At 43.4% G+C, this 22,101-nt stretch overlaps 8 protein-coding genes across 8 annotated transcripts; 3 read left to right on the top strand and 5 right to left on the bottom strand.

Moving 5' to 3' along the window:
- The first annotated feature begins 2,267 nt into the window (after positions 1-2,267).
- Positions 2,268-3,379, top strand: BGW36DRAFT_101134 (S-adenosyl-L-methionine-dependent methyltransferase). The gene is made up of 2 exons (XM_046209160.1): positions 2,268-2,738; positions 2,792-3,379. The coding sequence occupies exons 1-2, from the start codon at positions 2,434-2,436 to the stop codon at positions 3,258-3,260; spliced, it is 774 nt and encodes a 257-aa protein (XP_046074926.1). The 5' UTR covers positions 2,268-2,433; the 3' UTR covers positions 3,261-3,379.
- A 119-nt stretch (positions 3,380-3,498) lies between these two features.
- BGW36DRAFT_289587 (fungal-specific transcription factor domain-containing protein) lies at positions 3,499-5,814 on the bottom strand (the record flags this gene model as incomplete). The annotated part of the gene is made up of 2 exons (XM_046210682.1): positions 3,499-4,470; positions 4,531-5,814. 2 exons carry the CDS (start codon positions 5,812-5,814, stop codon positions 3,499-3,501), a joined length of 2,256 nt encoding a protein of 751 aa, XP_046074925.1.
- Positions 5,815-8,039: 2,225 nt separating this feature from the next.
- On the top strand, positions 8,040-9,952 carry BGW36DRAFT_101125 (putative sexual development protein). The gene is made up of 3 exons (XM_046209159.1): positions 8,040-8,205; positions 8,254-8,845; positions 8,916-9,952. The coding sequence occupies exons 2-3, from the start codon at positions 8,471-8,473 to the stop codon at positions 9,651-9,653; spliced, it is 1,113 nt and encodes a 370-aa protein (XP_046074924.1). The 5' UTR covers positions 8,040-8,205; positions 8,254-8,470; the 3' UTR covers positions 9,654-9,952.
- Positions 9,953-10,350: 398 nt separating this feature from the next.
- On the bottom strand, positions 10,351-11,667 carry BGW36DRAFT_445099 (uncharacterized protein). The gene is made up of 3 exons (XM_046221661.1): positions 11,169-11,667; positions 10,761-11,092; positions 10,351-10,689 (listed from the first exon to the last, which is right to left on the bottom strand). The coding sequence occupies exons 2-3, from the start codon at positions 10,929-10,931 to the stop codon at positions 10,666-10,668; spliced, it is 195 nt and encodes a 64-aa protein (XP_046074923.1). The 5' UTR covers positions 10,932-11,092; positions 11,169-11,667; the 3' UTR covers positions 10,351-10,665.
- Positions 11,668-12,425: 758 nt separating this feature from the next.
- On the bottom strand, positions 12,426-13,868 carry BGW36DRAFT_289952 (major facilitator superfamily domain-containing protein; the record flags this gene model as incomplete). Its single annotated transcript, XM_046210715.1, has 1 exon — positions 12,426-13,868. The coding sequence occupies one exon, from the start codon at positions 13,866-13,868 to the stop codon at positions 12,426-12,428; it is 1,443 nt and encodes a 480-aa protein (XP_046074922.1).
- A 341-nt stretch (positions 13,869-14,209) lies between these two features.
- On the top strand, positions 14,210-14,847 carry BGW36DRAFT_371084 (uncharacterized protein; the record flags this gene model as incomplete). Its single annotated transcript, XM_046215323.1, has 2 exons — positions 14,210-14,351; positions 14,414-14,847. Coding segments are annotated over exons 1-2 (223 nt in total), but the record flags the coding sequence as incomplete, so codon positions are not given.
- Positions 14,848-16,168: 1,321 nt separating this feature from the next.
- BGW36DRAFT_404512 (uncharacterized protein) lies at positions 16,169-16,695 on the bottom strand. Its single transcript, XM_046218936.1, has 2 exons — positions 16,242-16,695; positions 16,169-16,185 (listed from the first exon to the last, which is right to left on the bottom strand). Exon 1 carries the CDS (start codon positions 16,630-16,632, stop codon positions 16,267-16,269), a length of 366 nt encoding a protein of 121 aa, XP_046074920.1. The 5' UTR covers positions 16,633-16,695; the 3' UTR covers positions 16,169-16,185; positions 16,242-16,266.
- A 1,931-nt stretch (positions 16,696-18,626) lies between these two features.
- Positions 18,627-21,113, bottom strand: BGW36DRAFT_290783 (copper amine oxidase; the record flags this gene model as incomplete). Its single annotated transcript, XM_046210787.1, has 4 exons — positions 18,627-19,506; positions 19,560-19,854; positions 19,903-20,762; positions 20,815-21,113. The coding sequence occupies 4 exons, from the start codon at positions 21,111-21,113 to the stop codon at positions 18,627-18,629; spliced, it is 2,334 nt and encodes a 777-aa protein (XP_046074919.1).
- Positions 21,114-22,101: the final 988 nt, after the last annotated feature.

Here is a 22,101-nt window from a genome sequence, read left to right as displayed (position 1 = left end):
AGTGCAATAGTAATCTAGTTCCCGATCTGACATATTGCTTCATTTTGTGGTGCCAGAAACCTTATATCTCTAATCGCAACTATATGGCTTGAATGCATGTGTTCATTAGGGTTTCCTTTTTAAATACAGATCCATAATATCGAGCGCAAAAAATTGTACCCTCCGTTTTTTTTTCCCCCATGCATTTGTTTGATGTCTCACTCCTATGCATGTTCCCGAATGTTGAGCCATTAATATCTGTTAAAAATATTTTCCATTCAACGTTGTCCAGTACGTACGTAACGGGTAACGGAGCACCTGCCAATCATTAGATTTGAAATAAACATCCAAGCTCGGCTGATGATCGTCATCGCCTATAACCGAATTGGGAGACAACTGATTTATTCTACATCAACCCCCTCATTTGCTTCACCCCACATCACTCTGTTCTAATATCTAACACTTAATGCTTCGAATGTTCTTGCGGCGATTACCTAGTAGGTTTTGTGTCCATTTTTGTTAAATGGTTAGAAAGCGATATACATGTAAGCCCAACCTTTTTCTATGCTATTTTGCAGATCTAATCGTGCCAAATTCCAGTGTTAATTGGTCATTCATTAATCGTCATTTATTATAGGGTCTCGCTGACCTTGAAGTAATGTGCTAGGGAATCGTAGGAGACTGAAGGAATGTTACGTAGCCGGGCAAGTTAGTCCCCACGAGATTATTATACCTGGTGGTGATGTCAAATATGGAAATTATTTCCGTCATGTATGAAGTATAAAACTTTGATCTAGAAATGTAATGCTTGAACTCGGATAATGAAATATAGCCATTCGTGTGATCCATAGCGGACTTTGGCTTCAATCGGTTTCCTCCCGTAAATCTATAGACCTGTAATATTAATCGAATCGTATTTGGGAGCAAAATAAGAACAAATGAACCAGCTCGATTCATCATTGGATCTCCGTACTTCTTACTATAGCGCCACCAGCCGAGTTAGCTATAAAGCTAGGTGGGCTTATTGCTCGTCATCAATTCAAGTAGGTGAACCATTATGCAATATCGTACAGTGAATTACATTAATATAGTGGCTCTTTTCGTATTTCTTGCTTCCTGCTTGACTGGGCTAAGTCGCTGGAGTAAAATTGACAGTAATCTTATCACACACTGATACTGTACTCCAGGCAGGAATGCATGGTCTGCGACTGTTTACCTGGCCGGTGACTCCACGATGGCTGAAGGCGGAGGGGAAACAGGAACGCAGGGTAGAATTTCTGGCATTCAGAATTGATGAAAGGGCATTGCAATCTAAAAAGTGTCTCATAGGGTGGGAGAGTATCTCTCACAAGGGATCTTGCTAAACGTCTCAAATAAAGCCCTCGTAGGCCGGAGCGCGAGGTCATACACGCGAGAAGACCGCCAGAGTTAGGGTTCAGGAAGCAACTATGTTGTTATTGAATTCGGACACAATGGCGGTGGTTCACTCAGCCAAGATAATGGGCGGACCGATCGCCCTGGCACAGGATCCGAAACATGCCAAACCACGTATGGCGGACAGATGGAGACTGTATTGGCGTTCCCTACATACGTCTAGAACGCAAGCGTTACGTTTACGGCAAACGGCGCTAGGGTCATAACTTAATTAGTAACTAGACCCCCCTGATAACCCATGGGAGACGGGGTGGTATTTGACTACCAGCACTCACGTTTCGTTGGGTATGCAAAATCGCAGCCGAGATAGCTGATATTGACTACGTTGACCATGGTGCGTACACCGCCAATATCTTTGAGGAATTTGGCAATGATAAGGTCAACTTTAACTATCCAAAAATCTAGGTCCAGCTGGTGCTGAAGTTGTGTCACAAGCATTCCTTAAAGAAGTTCTGCATGCAAACTTGGGAGCGACATTAGTACTACTGGCCTTCCGGGAGAGTGCCTATGACACCGATTAATGTAGTTGCTGGGCACTTTGGTATGGAATACAGTGGGGGGAGACAAATGTTGGAAGCCGTCCTGCTACCAATGATACTTACGTTTCGTTGGATGAAATACGGATTTGCTTTCAAGTTAACATTGAAGGAGAATGGCCTTTCTATTCAAGCATCACTTTAAAAATTTGCCACCATAGCTAGAAATTAAATCGGCCAACTTTTTGTTTCCTATAGTATCATTTGGAGTTTTGAATGGGAAGATTTTCATGTGCCTGTGGGGAATTACAATAACTAATAGATTAGCGCCCGGTTAAAAAAATAGCCCCCAAATAGGGCCATGTATATAAGCTACGGAGTACCTCTTAAATGATCCATGGTTTGGCAGCGCCAAAACCTTCTTTGACCGGCATTAAAACGTGGACATCGAACCGGATTTTTTATCAATTCGTGGATTCCAAAATACGATAGCCGTATTCATAACAATTTATAGGCTGCATAAGAAGACTTAGGAAGAATAGAGATGTCATTCGCACAAGACGTTCTTGATAAATACCCCTCGCTCCAGAAATTGCAGGGCATACCAGAGGAAGAAATTGTGGAATCACACGATGGGCGCGAGATTAGGTTGCTCCGATACATCTATAATCACCCTAAGCTGCATAGCGAACTGCGGGGTTCCCCCAAGAAAATTCTACAGGCTATGGACGAATTTGCCGCAAAAGAAGAGTTTCTGATCAGTATTGGACCTCAAAAGTCTAAGATATTGCAGGATTTGGTCGCATCACACCGCCCGAAACAACTTGTGGAACTCGGGACCTATGTTGGGTAAGTCAAAGTCTGTTTATTATTTTTCGAACTCAATTTATTGTTGTGGCTAGATACTCGGCAATTCTTTTTGGAGACGCCATGCTGCGAGCTCAGCAAGACAGCAGTATAGAACGAGAAGACATCCGGGTGTACAGCATTGAGCTTGACCCTTTAATCGCATCTATTGCGATGAACCTCGTCAGTTTGGCAGGATTGAGTCATATCATCGAAATCGTCGTTGGTCCCTCTGCAGATACTCTGAAACGACTCCACGATGAAGGTGTACTAGCCAGTGGAAGCCTTGATATGCTCTTTATAGATCATGTGGAGGACTTATATCAACCCGATTGTCAACTGTGTGAGAGCCTCGGACTGCTAGATAAGAGTGGATGTCTTGTTGTTGCAGATAATGTTGTCCGGCCTGGCGCCCCATTATACAGAGACTATGTTCGAAGAAATAGTCGCTTTAGAAAGAGTTGGGCAGTTCCCGCGCTGATTATCCCTGGTGACATACCAGTAAGCTTTCCCTATCCTATTTGAGATACAATGATTTCTCTGACGACGATCTAGGATGAAATAGAAATCAGCGAGGTCGGACGTTTACAGGAGTCTGGAATTGCAATTCCCGAGTAGTGCGAATTCTCTTCCGGCACATCTAGAAGATATACTCTTTCCAGATACATATGTATGGTGCTACTATATTAACTGGTGACATTATTGGTAGTCCATGATTGAAAAGTAGTCAAAAACAAAAATACTTAATTGACCTTCTGTATGATCATGTAAAAGAGCCAGGCAGGTTATATCCATGACCTTGATCACGGTCCAAAGGAGGTGATGTGCCATCGTTAAGCAAATATCCCTCGGTCAATATTTGCGAATCTAGCTGCATTAAACTCTCCGCAAGTCTCCCATCACTCCAGGTAATGAAGTCCCACATACTTTCATCCCCGAAGTTGTTATCGGCGTTGACAAAACCGGGTCGAAAAATGCTCTGGTTTCCATCAAATAAAGGTTGTGTTGGCGTAAACCCGGAAAACACATCTAAATTCTGAATGGACGCAGGACTGAGGATGCCATCAACATTTACTCCAGTCTTGGGGGCGGCTGCGCTTGAAGGAACACTTGTTGGAAAACGAAGGGCGGCCTCATAAATTGTGCAAACGCATTTCAGTGTCCTTGATCCAGTTGGACTCCATGACTGCATACGAACTAGCGTCGCGATTGCCATCTTGATAGAAGAATGGCAATTTCCGGTTAGAGCAACGTTAGTTTCATCCTCAATATATAAGGTCACCAGTGGAACGACGACTGCCTGGAAGATAAACCAAACACCACGCCATCCGAGGATTTGATTAGAACAATTGGCAGCAGAAGCCCCGATATCATGAATTGCATCAGCAGAAAGACTAATGCATGTCTCAATTGTGCTGCGTTCCTCAGCCCGCAAAGCCGCAAAGGGAATCCGTCGCATCGCGTAGCTTAGCAGAGCTGGTCGATACAAGTGCATACGTTGTATGATATACCTCCATCGAATAGTGTCACGGTATATTGCCAAGGGTTCCGGACAAGGGTCAAATGTTTTCAGTAAAGGAGGGAGGTTTTCGTACCATTCAACAAGCTGTTGGTCTAGGCTGATTAGATCCTTGTATGCTAGAAGCGGAACAACTGCCATGGCTTCGTGAATCTGTGTAGTGATTCGACAGTATCGAACGCTTTCGATGAGTGGTAGAGTCGCAATTAACTGATCCTAGACACAACATAAGTATCTGCATTCAAGTCAAAGAAAAATAGACTGGTATAAACATACATTCCCGGCGGCACAATGAGGGAGCTTAGCAGTGATGCCGGCTGACCAACGGCCTAGACTGGGACGGCCTAATGTCTCTGTCCCCCATGTGTCCAAACAAATGAGGGACCACCATACTCTTCGTCGCATGTCAATAGCAGCATCGTGGTTCCTGGTACTTTTGTTTTCATTCAGAAGAAATTCTTTGTGAAGGCCAAGCGAGGTGGCCATACGAAGTGCCGCTCCCATGAGTGAATATGCTAAGTTGGGCTGGCTGATATAATGCAGATAATGACCACCCATCAAGCCAAAAGTTTGAATGGTCTCTATATGGGGTCTACCAAACGCACTAAATTCGATATAGCTCTTAGAGCGTTGGTAGTAAAAATAGTGGTCCTTGTTGTTGGCTGGGGTGACGGAAATACTTCCTAGCGCCAGCACAATATTCAGGAGCGACAACCAGCGAGGGTCATTCCTTTGCTGTCTCAAGTACGTATTGCGGAATGTGACCTCATCAATGATGGGAGCAGTAGGGTGGAAATAAAGAAAATACCCGTCGATTAGGTATTTCTCATCGCAATAAACGGGATGCGACGCCTTCGGTAATATATTCTCTTTCTCACCCCGAAGTTCCAACATGATACTGCTTATAGTAGTAGAATATTGGGTTAGATCATTACATGCAATAAAACTAACTCTCTGGGGAAATTCTGGTTGTAGCCAGGCTATGACTTTGAGTGCAGCTGCGACCGACGATGCGCCAAGATAGGATGAAGGCGGTTTTGATGACAACGCCAATGCATTAACGTCATCCGAAAAATTACTTATTGTGTCCTGGCTCTCAGTATCATGTTCACCCTCGAGCTCCTCGTGGGGCATCATTTGCAGCGTTGCTAAATCCCCACTCGTCTCAGAAGAAGGTGAGACTTGCGTCTCTAATGGTGGAGATATCGCTCTGGATGGCGGGCCTTGTGATACCAGGTCCTGTTTGGCTAGATGAAGCAGCTCCAACGGCGATAGATCGGCCAGTGAAGCTAGTTCAGCCGTACTCTTGTTAGGAAGTAGTTTTTTCACGATACGCTCAAATGCGTCTGCCGTTTGGCGATCCTGGGAATGGAGGTCTTGATATCGACACGACTCTGTTCTCTGATACCACTGACATGATTCACAAGGCCGCTGGCCGTCGCAGCGAATTTTTCGACGTCGACACTCATCGCATGCGCGGACCGAGTTATTTTTTCGGCGGTTTGAAGAAGAGGTTATAGAGGTCGAAGCAGCCTTGGCGGTGCTGAATGTGTGGAACATTTTCTTGACAGCGGAGTGAGGAGGGCAAATGGTACACATACCACTACCTATCAATCGAAGGTTGCAAGTAGTTAAGGCAGACACAATATTAATATCGTCATCGTTAGCTAGTTTAGCCGACGAGATGATGGTGGACAAATTCAAAGTACAATGCTGAGATGTGCGAGTTATAGGCACATGAGAGGGATTATGTTAAACGATTGTAGATGAGCGAATATGTAAATCAATCTGGTGAAGGGCGGCGAAAAAGCTGGGGCTGCCGGTACTCGCGAGGCTTCCCCGCATTTTAAGACCTTTGGTCTGTCTCATTGAGTAGAACGTTATCAAACCCTGCGCTTACCGAGAGAACTAAAAGCTAGTCTTCATTCTAGAAGGCGTGTAAGAGAGCGAGCTATGCTCCGTACGTTGTCAAAAAGAACAAAAATAAAATAAAATAAGAATGAAAAGGTCAATTGATAGATTGTCATTCTAGATCTATTCACAGTATATAATACTCTCATTTTCTACGTGTGCTTTAGTACTACAGAAGCAACTTGATTTCTATTACAAGTTATGAACTAGATGATATGAATCAACTTCGGCATCGCCCTGAACTGAATCGTAACGAGCCACTAAAAGTCTCTCACGACAGAACATTTATGAATTGTTGACTTTGGTCACGAATTATCACGTGGAAATATTGCTTCGGCTGTCTGTGATAAAAGAAAGGCAGCATGTAGCGAAATTGGCCCCTGAAATTAACTTTCAAGGCAAATACGTACTTTCATTTGTGTTTTTTCTTTCTTTCTTTCTTTCTTTTTTCGATGTACTTATGCAATGTGTAATCAGGAGAGGGCATCACTGCTAACAGGTTGGGAATGGGAAATTTTCACGATCTCAACCTAAAAAGCATCAGCCTAGGGGTTTGGAAGGTACAATATAAATCATGGTGTTCTCATTCGCGGCACAGCGAAGAAAACGGTTGCTAAGGGGCCGTAGAAAAGGCATCAGCAGAATATATTGAACCGGATACCTAGTTTTACTTCTCAAGTCTGTTGGCCCAAGTTATTAACGAGGGGAAACCAAAAAGAAAAGAGAAAAAGCAACCGGTTAGGGTCTAGACTAACAAGCCAGTTCCGAGTCGGGAACGGTCTCTCCGCGCTGTAAAGGGCAAAGCCAAAGACCTGGTTAGTCAGCCAGGCTTGCCAATCCTCCGACAACGGCGTCGGATAGTCATGTGACAGATATTCCGGAATTAGAACTAGTCCTGACTAGTCAGTCATGTGATCATTTCCATTAAACTACTGAGAATCCTCATCTTCACGAAAATCAAACTCTCGTATACCTGGGGCCCTCATCTACCCTAGCTCAATCCATCAATATTTTTCACATGTATTCGACACCTGACATCCTGCTTCACGAACCGCGTCGTGTGCGATTCTTGACTGGCTCGCTACTCCGTTCGGAGTTGACTATGCCACTCTGGGTGTGCTGCGCTGCTATAAATGGACTATGCTGTATGTAGTATGGCTGGAATGAGACTCCTGCAAGCCACCGACTTCCGGACAGTTCCGCAAATAATAATAATAATAATGATAATTTCGTCTCCGAACCGCTCTAACTTCACACTGTCAAGATTACGCCGGGCAGCAAACAATACAAAACCTGTTTTTCGATTGGCCACCTACCTATCAAAGTCCTACGGAGTGATAAACATACCTCCGCCTGTGCAGAGTAAAAAAATCTCATACCTCCAAATTATGAGTTGCACCAACCTCAGTGCATAGTTACTAGTTTCTCAAAGGTCATTCCTGTATTGAAATACGCCTTTTCAACTAAAGATAAAATTAAAATTATTATTTTACAGATTTTTGATATTAACTGAGGTTGGTAGTCTGCCGTCGGCACTAAACATTGTTTCCTGAACTTGTTTCTAATCACTGCTTTCAGTGAGCTGCCAATTCGAACCATCCAGGACAAGGGAAATTCTAAAAGAATATACAATTCTATTTATGAAAAGAGGGTGTTGTTTATTTGTATAGCTTTCCTGACGCGTAAATGTAAGTAAGCTGCAAACCTGGAGCTGCACAGCTAGTATCTGGAGCAAGCCGAGCCACTTCCAGCACCCCTGCGAGTTCCCTTTTCTGAATAATTTGGCGACTGTGACGTGGTGTGATATCCCAATTTAGGCCACGGCTATGCTTGTGAACGGCCTACCGGACCAATTGGCAGTCACCACTGTGCAGGCTACTGCCACCTAGCGCACCATTCTACTAGTGCCCATCCTGAATTGGACAAGACGAGGCCAGATCGACCTCGCTATTCCCTCTATGGTATCTCGTGTGAGGTTTGGTGCCAGGTGATTGGCCCAATGTTTATTTTAAACATGGGTATTCGGCCTACATCAACAAAGTGAGTGATACAATAGTGATATCAAATAATTAATCGCTCATCTCACAGTAAGCACAGAGCACACGTGCAGGGCACAGCCATTGGTAAACGTTGTCGAATCCCTGACTGAACTAGTCGCGATGTCATATAAAATGCCCGTCGTCGCCCTTTTCAAATCGGCGATGTTTCGCCAGGCATTGTTATTGGTATTACAGCCATTCCGTCTTCAAGGCGAAAAGAAAAGCGTTCACCTAGCCGAAAGACAAGATATTCGTATACAACAGAAATGCGGCAAGCAATTATCAAATTAGCTCTAGGTTACCTAGTAGCCTTGGCAGCAGCTTCACCAATTCGGCGTCGCTCGCTAAATAACAATGTCGTCGACGAGTTTGAAAACATCGATAGTTTTCCCAATCCAAGCCCACAGCAGCTCCTCAGTACTGAGCAGCGCGCTCATGGTACTCTCAGCAACAGCACACCCCCGGCATCGGTTAACCCAGACACCATAATCAGTCTGCAGGTTATCGCTGCGCAGGAGCAGTTCGAAGCAGCCTTTTTCCAACAACTTCTCACCAATGTCACCAATTGTGAGCCAGGCTTTTATATAGACGACATCGACTCTAGGGATTTCACTATTAAGGCCCTCACGGCAATCGTTGCTGTATGTATTTCACTCTGCTCCCCACGTCCTGCCAAGTCGGCATTGGTACTAACAACCGAATCCATTTTAGCAAGAGGAGCTTCATGCTTTAGATGCAATTACCGCTCTCAAGCATTTTAACCAAGTTCCTGTGGCACCGTGCCTGTATGATTTTCCAGTATCTACCCTGGAAGAAGCCATCACTCTGGCCCAAACATTTACTTCCGTGGTGCTCGGCACACTGCAGAATGTTGTAGTGAATATGGGAAAAAATGGCGATGCTGCTTTAACGCAGGATATTACTTCTGTCATTGGTCAGGAAGGTGAACAGGAAGGCTGGTTTCGTCTCTTAAACCGCCAAATCCCGAGTGAACTGCCGTTTCTGACCAACTCGGTACGAGACTTCGCTTTCAATGCTCTCAACCAGAGTTTTATCACGCCTGGATCCTGCTCGAACTTGAATGATATTACTTCATTACAGAAGTTGCATGTAATGCAGCCATTGAATGTCGTGAAGTCATTTAACCCCAGCAAAAATAAAGACGAGATCATTCAATTGAGCTTCCAGTTGCCGGCTGGGTCTGCATCTACGGATTTTGTGGTGGCGTACATCAACCAACAGAACGTCCCCTTCACACTTCCGTATACCAAGGTGGACCAAAAGGGAGACGACCTCTTAGTGCATGCCCCTTTCCCATACACCGAGCATAAGCTCAACGGGCTTACAATTCTCGCTATTGTTCCCGCGTCTGCTGCTGGAAGCCTGACGTCTAACCAGGCTGTAGCCGACAACACACTAGCAGGACCTGGCTTAATCATTGTGAAGTAAAATGCGGGCCTGTTTCCACGTTTCTTTATTTCATGATGTTTCTCTAGAGTCTAATTAGCCACCCAATAATAGTAAATATTAATCGTACGTTCTATCCATGAAATGCACATAAGCTTTATGTACTGGATAGTCTCAAAAGGTGGAATTATTCAAGTTTAAGGTTACAACTCACCGTCCATATTGATTAACAGCCGACTTGATTTTCAGGGGTGGTTTTTATCGCAACTGCATTTACACGTGTTTACTACGCATATTATAATATACTACATAGGTAGATTCAGAGTCAGGGTCAGTGGCACAAGAGATTATCTATATATCAGTCTGCCCACACAATTAGAAGTAGATCATGGGTTCCGCTCCACTGTGAAGTTCAAATTAGTACTACTTCTTTACTCGTAGTTATGTCTAATTCTATATATCGATGGAAATCTTCTTACTTCAAGAGTGCTAATATATGAATAAAGCCAGAAGAATAGTAGTGAAGAGTAGTCCAAATACACACTATAGAAGAGAAGAGACATATGGTTGAGAGAAAAGTGATAAAATGGAATAACGAAGACACTGAGCTACACTGTACGTTTATTATTTAGCTACCGGGTTATTCCCAAATTTTCCTCAATATTAACGGTTTCACCTCATATCGACGCTCTCAACCTCGTCATGATGGCTGACAATGTCGTTATTCTTTTCCCCTCCATTTTCTTTGTAGTGCTACACCTCCTCTTGAAACATATTTTTTATCTGCATTGACCGCCAAGATTTCACATCTGGGTTAAAGACAATATCGATCTCTTCGATCTCTTCAAGAGACCTCAGTACAATTTAGTGGTACATGAAGAATATTTGGAAAATCATCGCCCTACAAGAAACCGCCGATGATTATCTGCGCCTTCCACTGGATGTTTTTGAATGCAGGAGCAATAAAGTAAGTGAGCGCACAATTGAATGTCCAGTTAGCAGCTGCGGATATAAAGACTTCCTTGGCGCAATATTTGAGTGGGACATTTTTTGATCAGTAAATCCATGCTGTGGGTGCCTCATTCAAACGATCACATGTATCTAGCAAGACCATTTTTACCTCGAAATATCGAGAGGGTTCCCGAAAACTTCACATATCCATGTTAAACCGTAGGCCGCTATAAATATATACGAAGATGCAATGACACCTTTGGCTGGTGCTCCGGCGATTGACCCCTGTAAGTTATTGTTTCCGTTCACTTCATTTTCGTAGTGGCCATGACTAGCCGTAAGACCAGCAATGGTAAAGTGAAGTACCATACATATCACAGATCCAACTAGTAAGAGTGGCCGTTAGCCGATGGAGTCAATCCTTGATAGCATGGTCCCGGTCGTCAGCAAGAAGATGACCCTATTGAATCGCGGAAGAATTTATGAAGAGTGGTGTTGCCAGTCTGAGTTACAGTCAATAAACGAACAAACTGGAGAAGGAAAGAGCAAAATAAATTTGATGCCTGTCAATCTCACTAATCATTCCAGCCATTTCAATCATATAACTAACATCAATTGATAATACATTGCAACGTTTCCACCTAACAACTGTTGCCACATTTGTACTATCATGCCGCATACCATTCGTTCGAGATTCGTGGTCCAAAAAGCGAAAGAATAGATACATCCTTGGCCTCATGTGTAATGTGAGTGGCTTCTTGAACTTCCTCGAACTCTACCTGCACTACCGGGTCGTTACTATTATCATTTGCGTGCAGAGCCACCAGTCTTCCCATCGTTCCCGAGAAGGTAGCCAGGTGGAGATTCGGGGGGGGGGGGGGGGGGGGGGGGTAATATTAGTGATGCCACGAGAATCAACCCAGGTAAACCTTGAATTCAGCAACATGTTCTAAACTCGGTAGGTCCAGAAACGCCAACGCAATAACCATATGCAATCAGGAGCATAATTGAATGCCCCACTAAATAATCCATGGTTAGTTCCAACAATTTGACTTAGAATAAATTCAGCTAGGTACACGCAGACCTGTGAAGATTTGACGCCGACTATGCGACAATTATCAGCATTGAAATTTCGTCCCAAATAGCTTGACTAACAGCGTACCTGTAAGACTACTGACAACCCGTCCTGCCATTAAGCCATTAAGTAATCAACATTTTGTGAGTACAATTAAACTGCCGCCCCAACCTCAACCAATATAGTCTGACAAGGGCTCAGCAGTATTCGCTCTAGCAAAGGAACTAGCCGGTATAGAAGCGGTGATCCACAGCACATCAGTCATCAAAAATCAACCTTTACAAGGAAAAAATGTAGATTAACCCGCTTTGTAAATGGGAATCGGGACTATCAAAATAATTAAGATATTGTTTGTGCTAATCCACACACTCACAGAGCTGACTTCAAAGTTAGCGGAAGGCCTCGACTCGTACCAAAACTTCTAAGTTACCTGACACCAAATCCAAAAAGATCACCGCTAATGGTGCCAAACGCTGCCAGTACTGCAATCAGTGTCAGCTATGTCATCATATAGATTGAAATCTAGGCCAAGCAGGACTACTGCATACCTTAAATATTCGTAATTTGGTACATGTTGATTTAGTTCAATGTTCCTCTTCCAATTCCACAATGAGCCATTGGTTGTTTACAGGTTGCCGCCAGATGAGCATTATAGATATAATAATTAAATTGAGAATCAAATAGTTGGGGATAATTAGATTGAATGATATTGTCAGGTTTTGTTAGGTAATCCGTTGACCCGCGGAACATGGGTAGTATTTCAAACCCACCATCACTGACATGTGGTATCAAAAACTGGAAGCCTTTTGTCGTAACTTAGGCCCATAGAACCAAAGTATTAAAGGTCCCAATATCCCGATCACAATATACAGGCAAGCCAAAAATGTATTCCCCCAACCATATCCCATCGTAGTGTACATTGCCGGTGCAAATAGCGGAAATCCAAAGGCAGTCAGGCTGCGCAGAAACTGGGTTGCCGCAGATGCCGAACTCGCATGATCTGGGTATGAGTCAATCACGTAAGCCTGTAGTGCCTGGCCACCAAACGTCATACCAAAGGCTAGAATGGCGGCACCGATATCCACAACAAGCCAGTGGCTATGCGAATATGCAGTCCACCCGTAGATAAGAAGGCCTGTCGGCGCAAGTATTGCAGAAGGGATCATAACAGGGACCCTATATTCAGGTGCAGCAGCACCCTTAGCTTTGTCCTTGAGACGGCGGAAAATGGTATCGATAACATGGCCACTAACAAATGCACCGACAACCTCACCCAAACATATGGAGATATAGTGCAACCCACTGATTGAAATTGATTCTTCGTATTGCGAGGTCCAGAGGTCAGCAAATGTTGACAGCATTATATACAATATTCCATAATTGAACCCAGACAGGCAAGCTTGGATCTGGATAATAGGATGAAATGCCAGTAGCCGCATGGGCCTTGTCAAGCTTTTTTGAAGGATCCATACTGCCGAGCGACTATTAAAATCCCGTTCAAACTGGGTGTAGTATCTGCTATCACCCGTGGATTTCCTCAGCCGCTTTGCTTTTCTATGGAGTATAGTTGGAGCATATGTTTCCCGAAAGGCGAAGAGAGATGCCACCACCATCAGACCTTGAAGGACAGATGTTGACCAAAATATCCACCTCCAGGTCGTAGCCTCCGTGATAAAACCACCAATAATGGGGCCAATTGCAGCACCTAGCATTGGTATAAGGATATACAAGCCTAAGGACCTGCCTCGTTGTTCGGCGGGCCATATGTCGCTGAGCACTCCTCCTGCGAGAGCATATATCGCACTTGCCCCGAAACCCGCAAGAAGACGTGATGCTATAAGTAGCCCTTTGCTGTTTGAAAACCCACAGACAATATTCCAAATTAGGAACCAAATATTTGTTCCATGCAGTACAGGGCTTCTGCCGTATACTTCCGATAGCGGGCCGATGATCAAGGGCCCGAATGCGGTAGCAAGGAGGTACACCGACATGCTCATGACTGATTCTTCATTATTCATACTCAAAGAGGATGCTATATTGGTAAGTGCGGGAGCCATGATGGTTGAGACCATGATACGGTTGAGACCTGTTGCGGACAAGACGCCAGTGACGATCCATTTAGTCGTATCAGGCCAACACTTTGGGTCGTCAGGATCAGGTGGCGAAGTAAAATCAACACGGTACTGATCTATCTCAGGGTCTTCTGTTTTTATTCCCTTTCCGTTTTCCATGTCCGATGACTGGACTGTAAGGACAGTATTTTTTTCATCCTCGGTGGGGGTAGACATGATAAATTTGGTTAATAGTCGTCAAAAAGACAAGATTTGGATCTATGTCCCATTAAATACTTTCATTTTCAAATGATGCCAACAAGTCACGCCACCGGGAAAAGAAAATAAAATTCAAAAAGGTAACTTATTGTAATTGGTATTTATAGTTACCTACCGAACATAGTTAGATTGTGCGCTGAATGCGCCCAAGCCAATCGGAGCATCCCGCTGTCCCTTTAGCGCCTCTTGCGACATCAGATAAGATTAGATGCCATGACTCTCGCTTCCAAGGAACACCCTTGGCAACGTCGAGGCTGAGAATTCAAATATCCTTGATTCTCGATTCCCTTGCAGAATGACACAGTCAAATGAGTCCAAAACTGAAAATGGTGGCCAAGGAAAGCGCATGCACAAAAAATCGCGCGGCGGTTGTATCACGTGCAAGTCAGTCCCGCATCTGCTATTATTCTTTATCATCAACAAATGCTGACGGGATATTGATTCAGGATACGTCGCAAAAAGTGTGATGAGATGCGACCGAGCTGTCAGAGATGCACTGGTACTGGTCGAAAGTGTGATGGCTATCTATCGATGAAAATCGACAACCTCGATTTTTCGTCTACGGGCAGTAACTTGTTAAAATCCGGCCCCAGTCCGGTATACCTAGGCTACAAGGCGTTATTGGATCACTTTCGTCAGGCAGTCATTCCACAGTTCACTGCATATTATAACAGCACACTTTGGCAGGTCATTCTTGCACAGACATCGGTGTCTATGGAAGATCTCCCATATGCCGCTGTCGCTCTAGGTGCTGCCCATTATGAGCATGAAAACTACGGTTACAACCCCAAAGGAAATAGGCTGAGCACGTTACAAGTATATATTAATGCTCTATCTAAATCCCGGGAGGCACTATCACGCCTACCGAGGGAGCATGCGGTCTGGACTGGCTTCACCTTATCCTATATACTAGCCGCGGTGGAAATTCTGTGCGACAATCCATATTCAGCCAGTGTGCATTTGGCAAATGGCTTGAAGATTGCTTTTTCTATGAAAGAAGACGCTATTTACAGTCCACCCATTATGAGATCCGATTGTCCTTTGATTGAGGAAACGATATGTCTCATTCGGAGGCTGAAAGTCGAATTGTCTGGAGTCCTCGACGATCATAATAAAAGCCCTCGCCGTGAATCGATTGACAAGACTGCGAGACGCGGTCTCAAAACCGCCTACGCTGGTCTAATCGTATGCGTCAATCATATTCTCAAGCTGCTAGATGAGACCGACATCCCGTCAGACAGATTTCACTTGCTCCTCAATAAGTTAGAGGATTGGGATACTCACTTGGCCCGCCTGGTTATAGCACCTGCTGACAATGTGCTTCATGCATTCCAGATGATGAAAATAAGTCGTGAAGCTGCTTTTCTTTTACTTCTGGGAAAGAGCTATTTCAATAACTCTATGGCAGTCAAGCAATACAACGATAACTGTTTGCTTGAATTAACAGCATACCTTTCTAAGCTGCTCATGCTCGAAAGCCACATAAAATCTGCAAGGGATTTCATGACCCATTTAACTCCGGCGCAATTAAAACTACTAGCAATTCGACACGGACTCATTCCAATCAACGTCTCCTCTTGTAGATTCGATATGGTACCCAAATTGGCAGTACCCAATGCAGTCGAACGCCTAGTGATGCTCGATGAGAACGCTGTTAAAAACAGTGGACTGGTTCCTGTGGAAGCATTGTGTATGGACATTACAAGCGCATTGGAACGAGGGTTAGTTTCAATACGTTATTGTTTGAAGGATGACAAGGATGCTTTCGTTTGGGTAGAACGACGGGTGCGGATATGGAAACCGGCTGTGTTTAGGAATGTAGAAGGATAAAAATATTTTTAAATTTTTTATTAACTTCTTTATAAATATTAAAGAAATATTTTTACAATATTCATTTTAAACGATCTATTTTAAATATCTTAATTTTAAAGTAATCATTGCATACTTAAAGAATAGTTCTAGAATATCAAATCTTAAAAGTGTTCTAAAGTTAAAAAACAAAAAGATTCAAAAATTGTTTTTCAAAATTTAAAAAGAAAGTTATCAAACGTATCAATGTTTCTCCAACGTGGTGTGTATATACAGTGGTAAACAATCAATATATACGGTAATCAAAAAATGTACAATAATAGACAACAGAATGATATAAACGAATATATCTTCCGTCGTACTTGCAGTGTGCCAATATCGAGTTGTTGATCGTAGTTGGCTAAGAAGCCTGTGACACCAAGCCCATTAACATCATTATCTACCTTAAGGTGAAGAAGATATTACCCCGAAATTAGTTGAAAGAAACAAACTAATACATGGCAGTGCATCCGTTGCCCTTAATATCGCAATTTGCCAAGTATTCCCACGTAACGAAAGTGGCCGCGGCGGGAGACTTGGAGAAATCCACGCTTGCAGTTCCGTTGCAGACAAGGCCAGATTTGGCAGTATTGATTTTGTCGCAGTTTGTGGCTCCGTCAAGAACAACAACATCGCTGCAACCACTGCCGTGCTCGGTTTCAACCCACATGGTGCATCCGGCTCCTTGTGTGATATTGGTGTTGCCGATGGTAAAAGTGGTCTTGCCGACAGGGTTAGAAGCAGTGGCAGTAGGGGCTGCAGAGACCGCACAGGCCAGAACGGCGAGAACAGCGACCAGGCTCTTAGGGACAGACATTTTGGATCCGAATATAATGATTATAATATATAGTTTTTCGACGGTCGATTGTTTGAAGGTCCAAATTGTGTTAATAGTATATAGGGAGGGAAAAGAAAATCTAATGATCGAATGTATGTCTTATTTATACCATTCATTATGGATGAGGACTACAGATGTGCTATAACATATAAGTGTTAGTGTACTTTACACCTTCTACCTAATGAAGCTATATAATACACTAAGTAAATGTGACAATATGTTAAAATGTAACCTTATGTGACTCTGCATGCCGATAGGATTTATAACAATTAATATGCTAGAAATAGAATGAACGCTGATCTGTAGAGTAATTCCTATTTGCCAAGTCTTTCGGTTGGTACAACTTTTTAAAAGCGATTGATACTTGGTGGTATCGTTCCCGGTTATGAGGTAGTATTCACTGATACTAAATCGTTGGCCCCCCCTTGTAAGGAAACACGGGGAATCACAGCTTGTTCTAGAGTTGGTAAAATTCTAGAGAAGAATAAATTCAGAATCGAAAAACTCATCATACATATCTAAGCTACTAAAGAGTTGACAATATCTCTTGATAAAGCCTCGCAACTTTTCACTCAAACAGGGACATTCATTGTCAGTTGAAATTAGAATAATAGTAATCGTACTGAACATAAAATGAACAAACTACATCATTGATGTAGTGCACTTGCGTATGTGAATCAATCTTTAAGTCAAATCTTATCAACCGTGCTGAGTTAAACATGTTGATTACATTCGATTATATTCAGCCTTCATGTAATTAAAAGGCTAAGAATCCACCTGTAAATCAAAGATCCAAATATTACGCACTTTTTGGCAAATCTAAGCCGCCATGATTATTTGGGGTTTTAGATGTCCAGATTCCGTAGATCTGTTCGAAAGTGAATACGCGGTAGACCTACCTAATTCGGAATTATAAGTATCCACCCAAATTGCGCGACCTATCATTAAATGTATCAACAACTTGACATTGAATGGAGTAAGTGTCACATTGACGATTACGTATTCATAGCTCAGAGGCTCAGTGTAGTCGTACAAATTGAGCAAATAAATAATGGGATAAGTTGGAAAAGATGACATGTTTGATGTTACCTCCGCTGTCATCACGGCTATTTTCAGACTAGTAATTTGTTTCGAGTCGCTAGATCGGGTTGACATTGCAGATCCTTCAATCATACTTCCTATAGACGACCCCGAAAGGTCGAGACTTAAACAAAGAGCAGTTTTGTTTCTGATTGTTTTTTATTATCATTTGTTCATTGAATGTATGGGTGCCATTTAACTGGTCGCGGTGCTACCCTTGTTCTTGGGGTATGGTATGTCATCCACCACCCCCATCAGGATTCGCATTGCAGTTTCTAAAGATCCTTTCAACACGGTCCATGACACCTAGGCTCCTCGTCCCCACATGTATATTTTACTACTTGTTAAGAGACAACAACGTAACTTTGTAGATGCCATTTTTCCACTAGAGGATGTTTCTCAAGATTGAGATGTAGGAATTGTAATCGCTATGCTCATTAAGAACGCCAGGCATTGGAAATATTTACATCGTGGCACAAGGAAAGACACACTACTGTTATGAAATTCACGATCTGATACATACTTTCTGTACGTAACTGTTAGGGCCTACTAGTACTCTTGGTATGGCAAACCTTTGAGGTGTACTTTGTCTACTACCGTTAGTGCATAGATTACCTCGATGTACCTACTATCTTCAACAGAGGGCACTGCGATGGCTACTGGGCTTGATTTAATGGGGCCCCGATTCAAATGTTTCAATAGCTCCATCAATTCCTGCTCAGTAAGTCGATAAATTCCAATGCCTCTCTATTCAGGCTAATGTTATGATTCCTCTTATTCCGTTTGCCATTGCTCTAGTAAACCTTTCTTGTTCTATTCTTGCATATTGCTATTTTTCACGATGAAAGGGATATACGAAAGAAGCAATGAGTGGCAAGCACCAAACCGAAGTGTTACAAATTCGGCGCTGGCTCACCTCTATAACCAGAAAGATCGATCTCCGCTGGAACAAAGTCAAGATGACAAGTGAGGTTATCTTGACCAAATGCCTTCAAAATACTGGCATTACCATTGCTATACTCTACACGCACCTGGTTGACGGTCTGACGGCTCGCGTCACTCGATAAAAAGTTTGATGGTATAAACTGTATCCCAGAGTGGGCTGTGGTGAATACGGTGTTTGGCAAGTCGCCTGTGTGCGGAAGATGGTGCATTCCTAGATTAAACCAGACCACAAGGTCAGTCTGGGTGAGGTTTTCGCCGTCGAAGAAGGTATCAAAGTTGATAGGAGGGTCATAAACGTCCTCCAGGTTATAAGGGTGGGCAGATCGGGGCTCGGTGTCGTGTTGCTTGGTGACTTGTAGATCATAGCCAGCCCATTGTGCCGAATTGACTAAATTACTGGAATCCTGTACCGTTAGATGTGCGGTACCTGTGTAAGGCGCGATTCGATAGCCGGGGAATTCCCCAAACTTAGTTTTCTTATTTGTGTTGACAACAAGCACCTGAGTAGCAGAATTTGGGTCCCAGTTGAAACGACTCGAATCTTCATTTTCCAAAAAGCTGCGTTCAAGCATCATCGTATTGCGGGCCTTATTTCCTGACCAGGTAAAGGATCGATTCACCGGAACCACACGAATGAATTGCACCGTATTATCTTCCCCTAGGATATCGAAGTCGGCTTTGAAGTTCAACACATGGTCATGCATGGACCCTGATAGGTAGTCATGGATACGATAGCCAAAGTCGTCATTTTGAGCATAGAATGCTCCATGAATGTATCCTGATGCGCGGACCTCTACACTAATTGAGCCGTCCAGGAAGAACGAGTAGCTAGTAGTGACGTCAGAAATGTATCCAACATGACAAGTCTCCTCATACTGTACCTGAAAAGATAGTCGTAATTCCCCACAGTCGATACCGATCGTACAGTGAAATAGACGTTTTTCGTACTGCTTGCATATTTGGTACTCGTGTGCCTTTGTATTGGGAAGTCCGCATCGAACTCGAAGAGACAAATGTTGTTCAGATAGGGAACGCTTGTTTCTGAAATATATGCAGATGAGTTTAGGTAAGTTGCGTAAACAGGACAATCGTAGCCTTTGAGCAATTCAAACGAATCTAGTCCAAAGCCAGAGAAACTGTCTAAATACGCCGTCCCGGACGTCACAGGATCGATACCTAGACGGGATCAGCGTAAGACCCATGAGCTTTCTTCGTTCTACATACCCGCATAGTGAGCAAGAGCTTCTTGAAGCCCCAGCTCATACAAGATTCTGTCACCTTTAAATCGAACATCATATAACGTCAAACCAGTATCACGTGAAAATCCAAGATAGAAGCTAAAATCCATCCAAGTTACGTATTTTTGCTCCCCATCAACGGAGTATCGTGATCCAGTAGGGGCAACAGGAGCCGGGGGATAGGAAGTATCTCGGGGTAGGATTGGACCTTGCTGGTCTGTGCTTGTCCAGCTTCCATCAACATTTGCACCAAGCTTCACAAAGTCAGGGGAGTTGAATGCAGCTCTAAAAACGTGCGTATTCTCATAGAAGACATTATTGTACAGCCATCCTTCCAGCTTCCATTCTGAAGGGTCTCGCCCCGTAATGTCGACCTTGAAGGACAGTCCTAGAGGCAGGAGAGAAGCGGAGTCAAATTCTCCAGTAGGTAGGTTTGAGAATGTATACCAACCTATAATGCGACCATCGTCCTGCCAGAAAGGGCTAATGCCTGCCAGACTGATGGTGTCATTCTGTAGGCCAAATGCTGTACCATTCCAGAGCTCAAGCGTAATGTCAGAGATGGATCCAGTTATAGTGAACAGCCATTCTGTCAACTTATTTTCACTTGCTTCTAGATTGCGCACCCGACCCTGTGTTTTCCTGGTGTAAGGGTATTCCAAATTTTCCCATTGTGTGGTCCCATTTTGAACCGGTAAAGGTCCCACAAGTATATCAGCATAGTATGGGTTGACGGATGCGCGGTGCGCGATCACAACGTGGGCAAATCTCGCGGGCTCCGGCCCATTCTGGTCGATGTATGTCAATGCATTCGTTTTGTTGGGATACATAAGCTCTACTAATAATCTGTGATAGTTTCAGTGCCCACAAAGAAATCATAATGCAAAAAGCTACTCACACTGTATTGTCCCAATCGCCGGCTGCGCTGGTCTTAGTGAGGTTTAAATCTGACTGTGCAAAGAGCCACTGGGTGACGGCCGCAGTTTCAGTATCCGTCAGACTATTCCAGACATTCTGCTTTGGTGCAGTGATCGTTGCCGCATGGTTGTTTACACAAACCGTTGTCAACCATGAGTCAGTCCTCTGCTGAGGCTTCGATTTGCTAATTCGTTTCCACGCTGTGCTCTCTACCCTAGGCACCGCTAGGGATGAACGTAGCAAAAGAATAAAAGCGAACAGGCCAATAGGGAATATCATTGTCGTGGGCAAATTAGCCCTTCAGTGATGAAGTCTGAAGGGAAAAGAAATGCCGTAAAGGTCAAAAGTGTCGCGCCCGAATTAACAGCCTTTTGTTTTGGGGAGATGGTGTTAAGATATCAGCGAAGTTAAAGAAAATAGTTTATTGGTTGATTATTTATTTTGCACTATTGTGCACTAGCGAGAGAACCAAACTTGTGTGGTAATTGCTTTTTCTCGCCTGCATACAAAGGGGAAGGTGAGGACTCGGAAACGTGGCGCTACTCTTCCGACTATTCTGTGGACTCGTATCCTCTGTCAACAGAATCGATAGCCTGTGATTCTTGAAGAAAGATTTACGAAAATAAATCAATTGACGCGAAGTATATGGTTGAGATAAAGGGGGCCCTCAACACCCTCTAAGGAAACTGCCTTTTGATCCTAGTCGATCGATTAATAGGTTGGCTATCTATAATATAAAGGGGACTTATGGTTGACCACGCAGCGTTGTACACATGTGTATTGTCCGACTCAATTCTCCTAGCCTTATGCTTGGCTGTGGTACAATAATTTTATCACCCAGCTAATGATGATGCCGTGAAACGGATTGCGGAGAATATTGGGTACCCATGTCTCAGAAATTTGACGTGTCATATAGAACGACGGACAAGCGGGTTACCCCTTTTCCTTTTGTCGTCTGTTTCCAAGTACCGGGATCCTATTGATATTGAAAAGGATATTTAGGATATTTATCTAAACAACCTTTAAAGGACGCATAGACACAGAAATTTCATCTTTTTATTTTAAATTCGATTTTTTAAGGTTTCTAGGTAAAACCTGTTCAGTTCAGATTCATGTTATTTCTATTAAGAACATGGATTACTTGATCAATTTAACGTTGCTGTATATCACTCAATTACATAAATTGATATAAGTTATCATTTCATCAATGATACAGTGATTAGTTTAATCTTATGTGTATGTGACCGATCACAAAGGTACGGAAGAT

The sequence above is a fragment of the Talaromyces proteolyticus genome (genome assembly GCF_021365285.1).
Source record: "Talaromyces proteolyticus strain PMI_201 chromosome Unknown BGW36scaffold_3, whole genome shotgun sequence".
Lineage (NCBI taxonomy): Eukaryota > Fungi > Ascomycota > Eurotiomycetes > Eurotiales > Trichocomaceae > Talaromyces > Talaromyces proteolyticus.
This window is presented reverse-complemented; position numbering and strand designations above follow the sequence as displayed.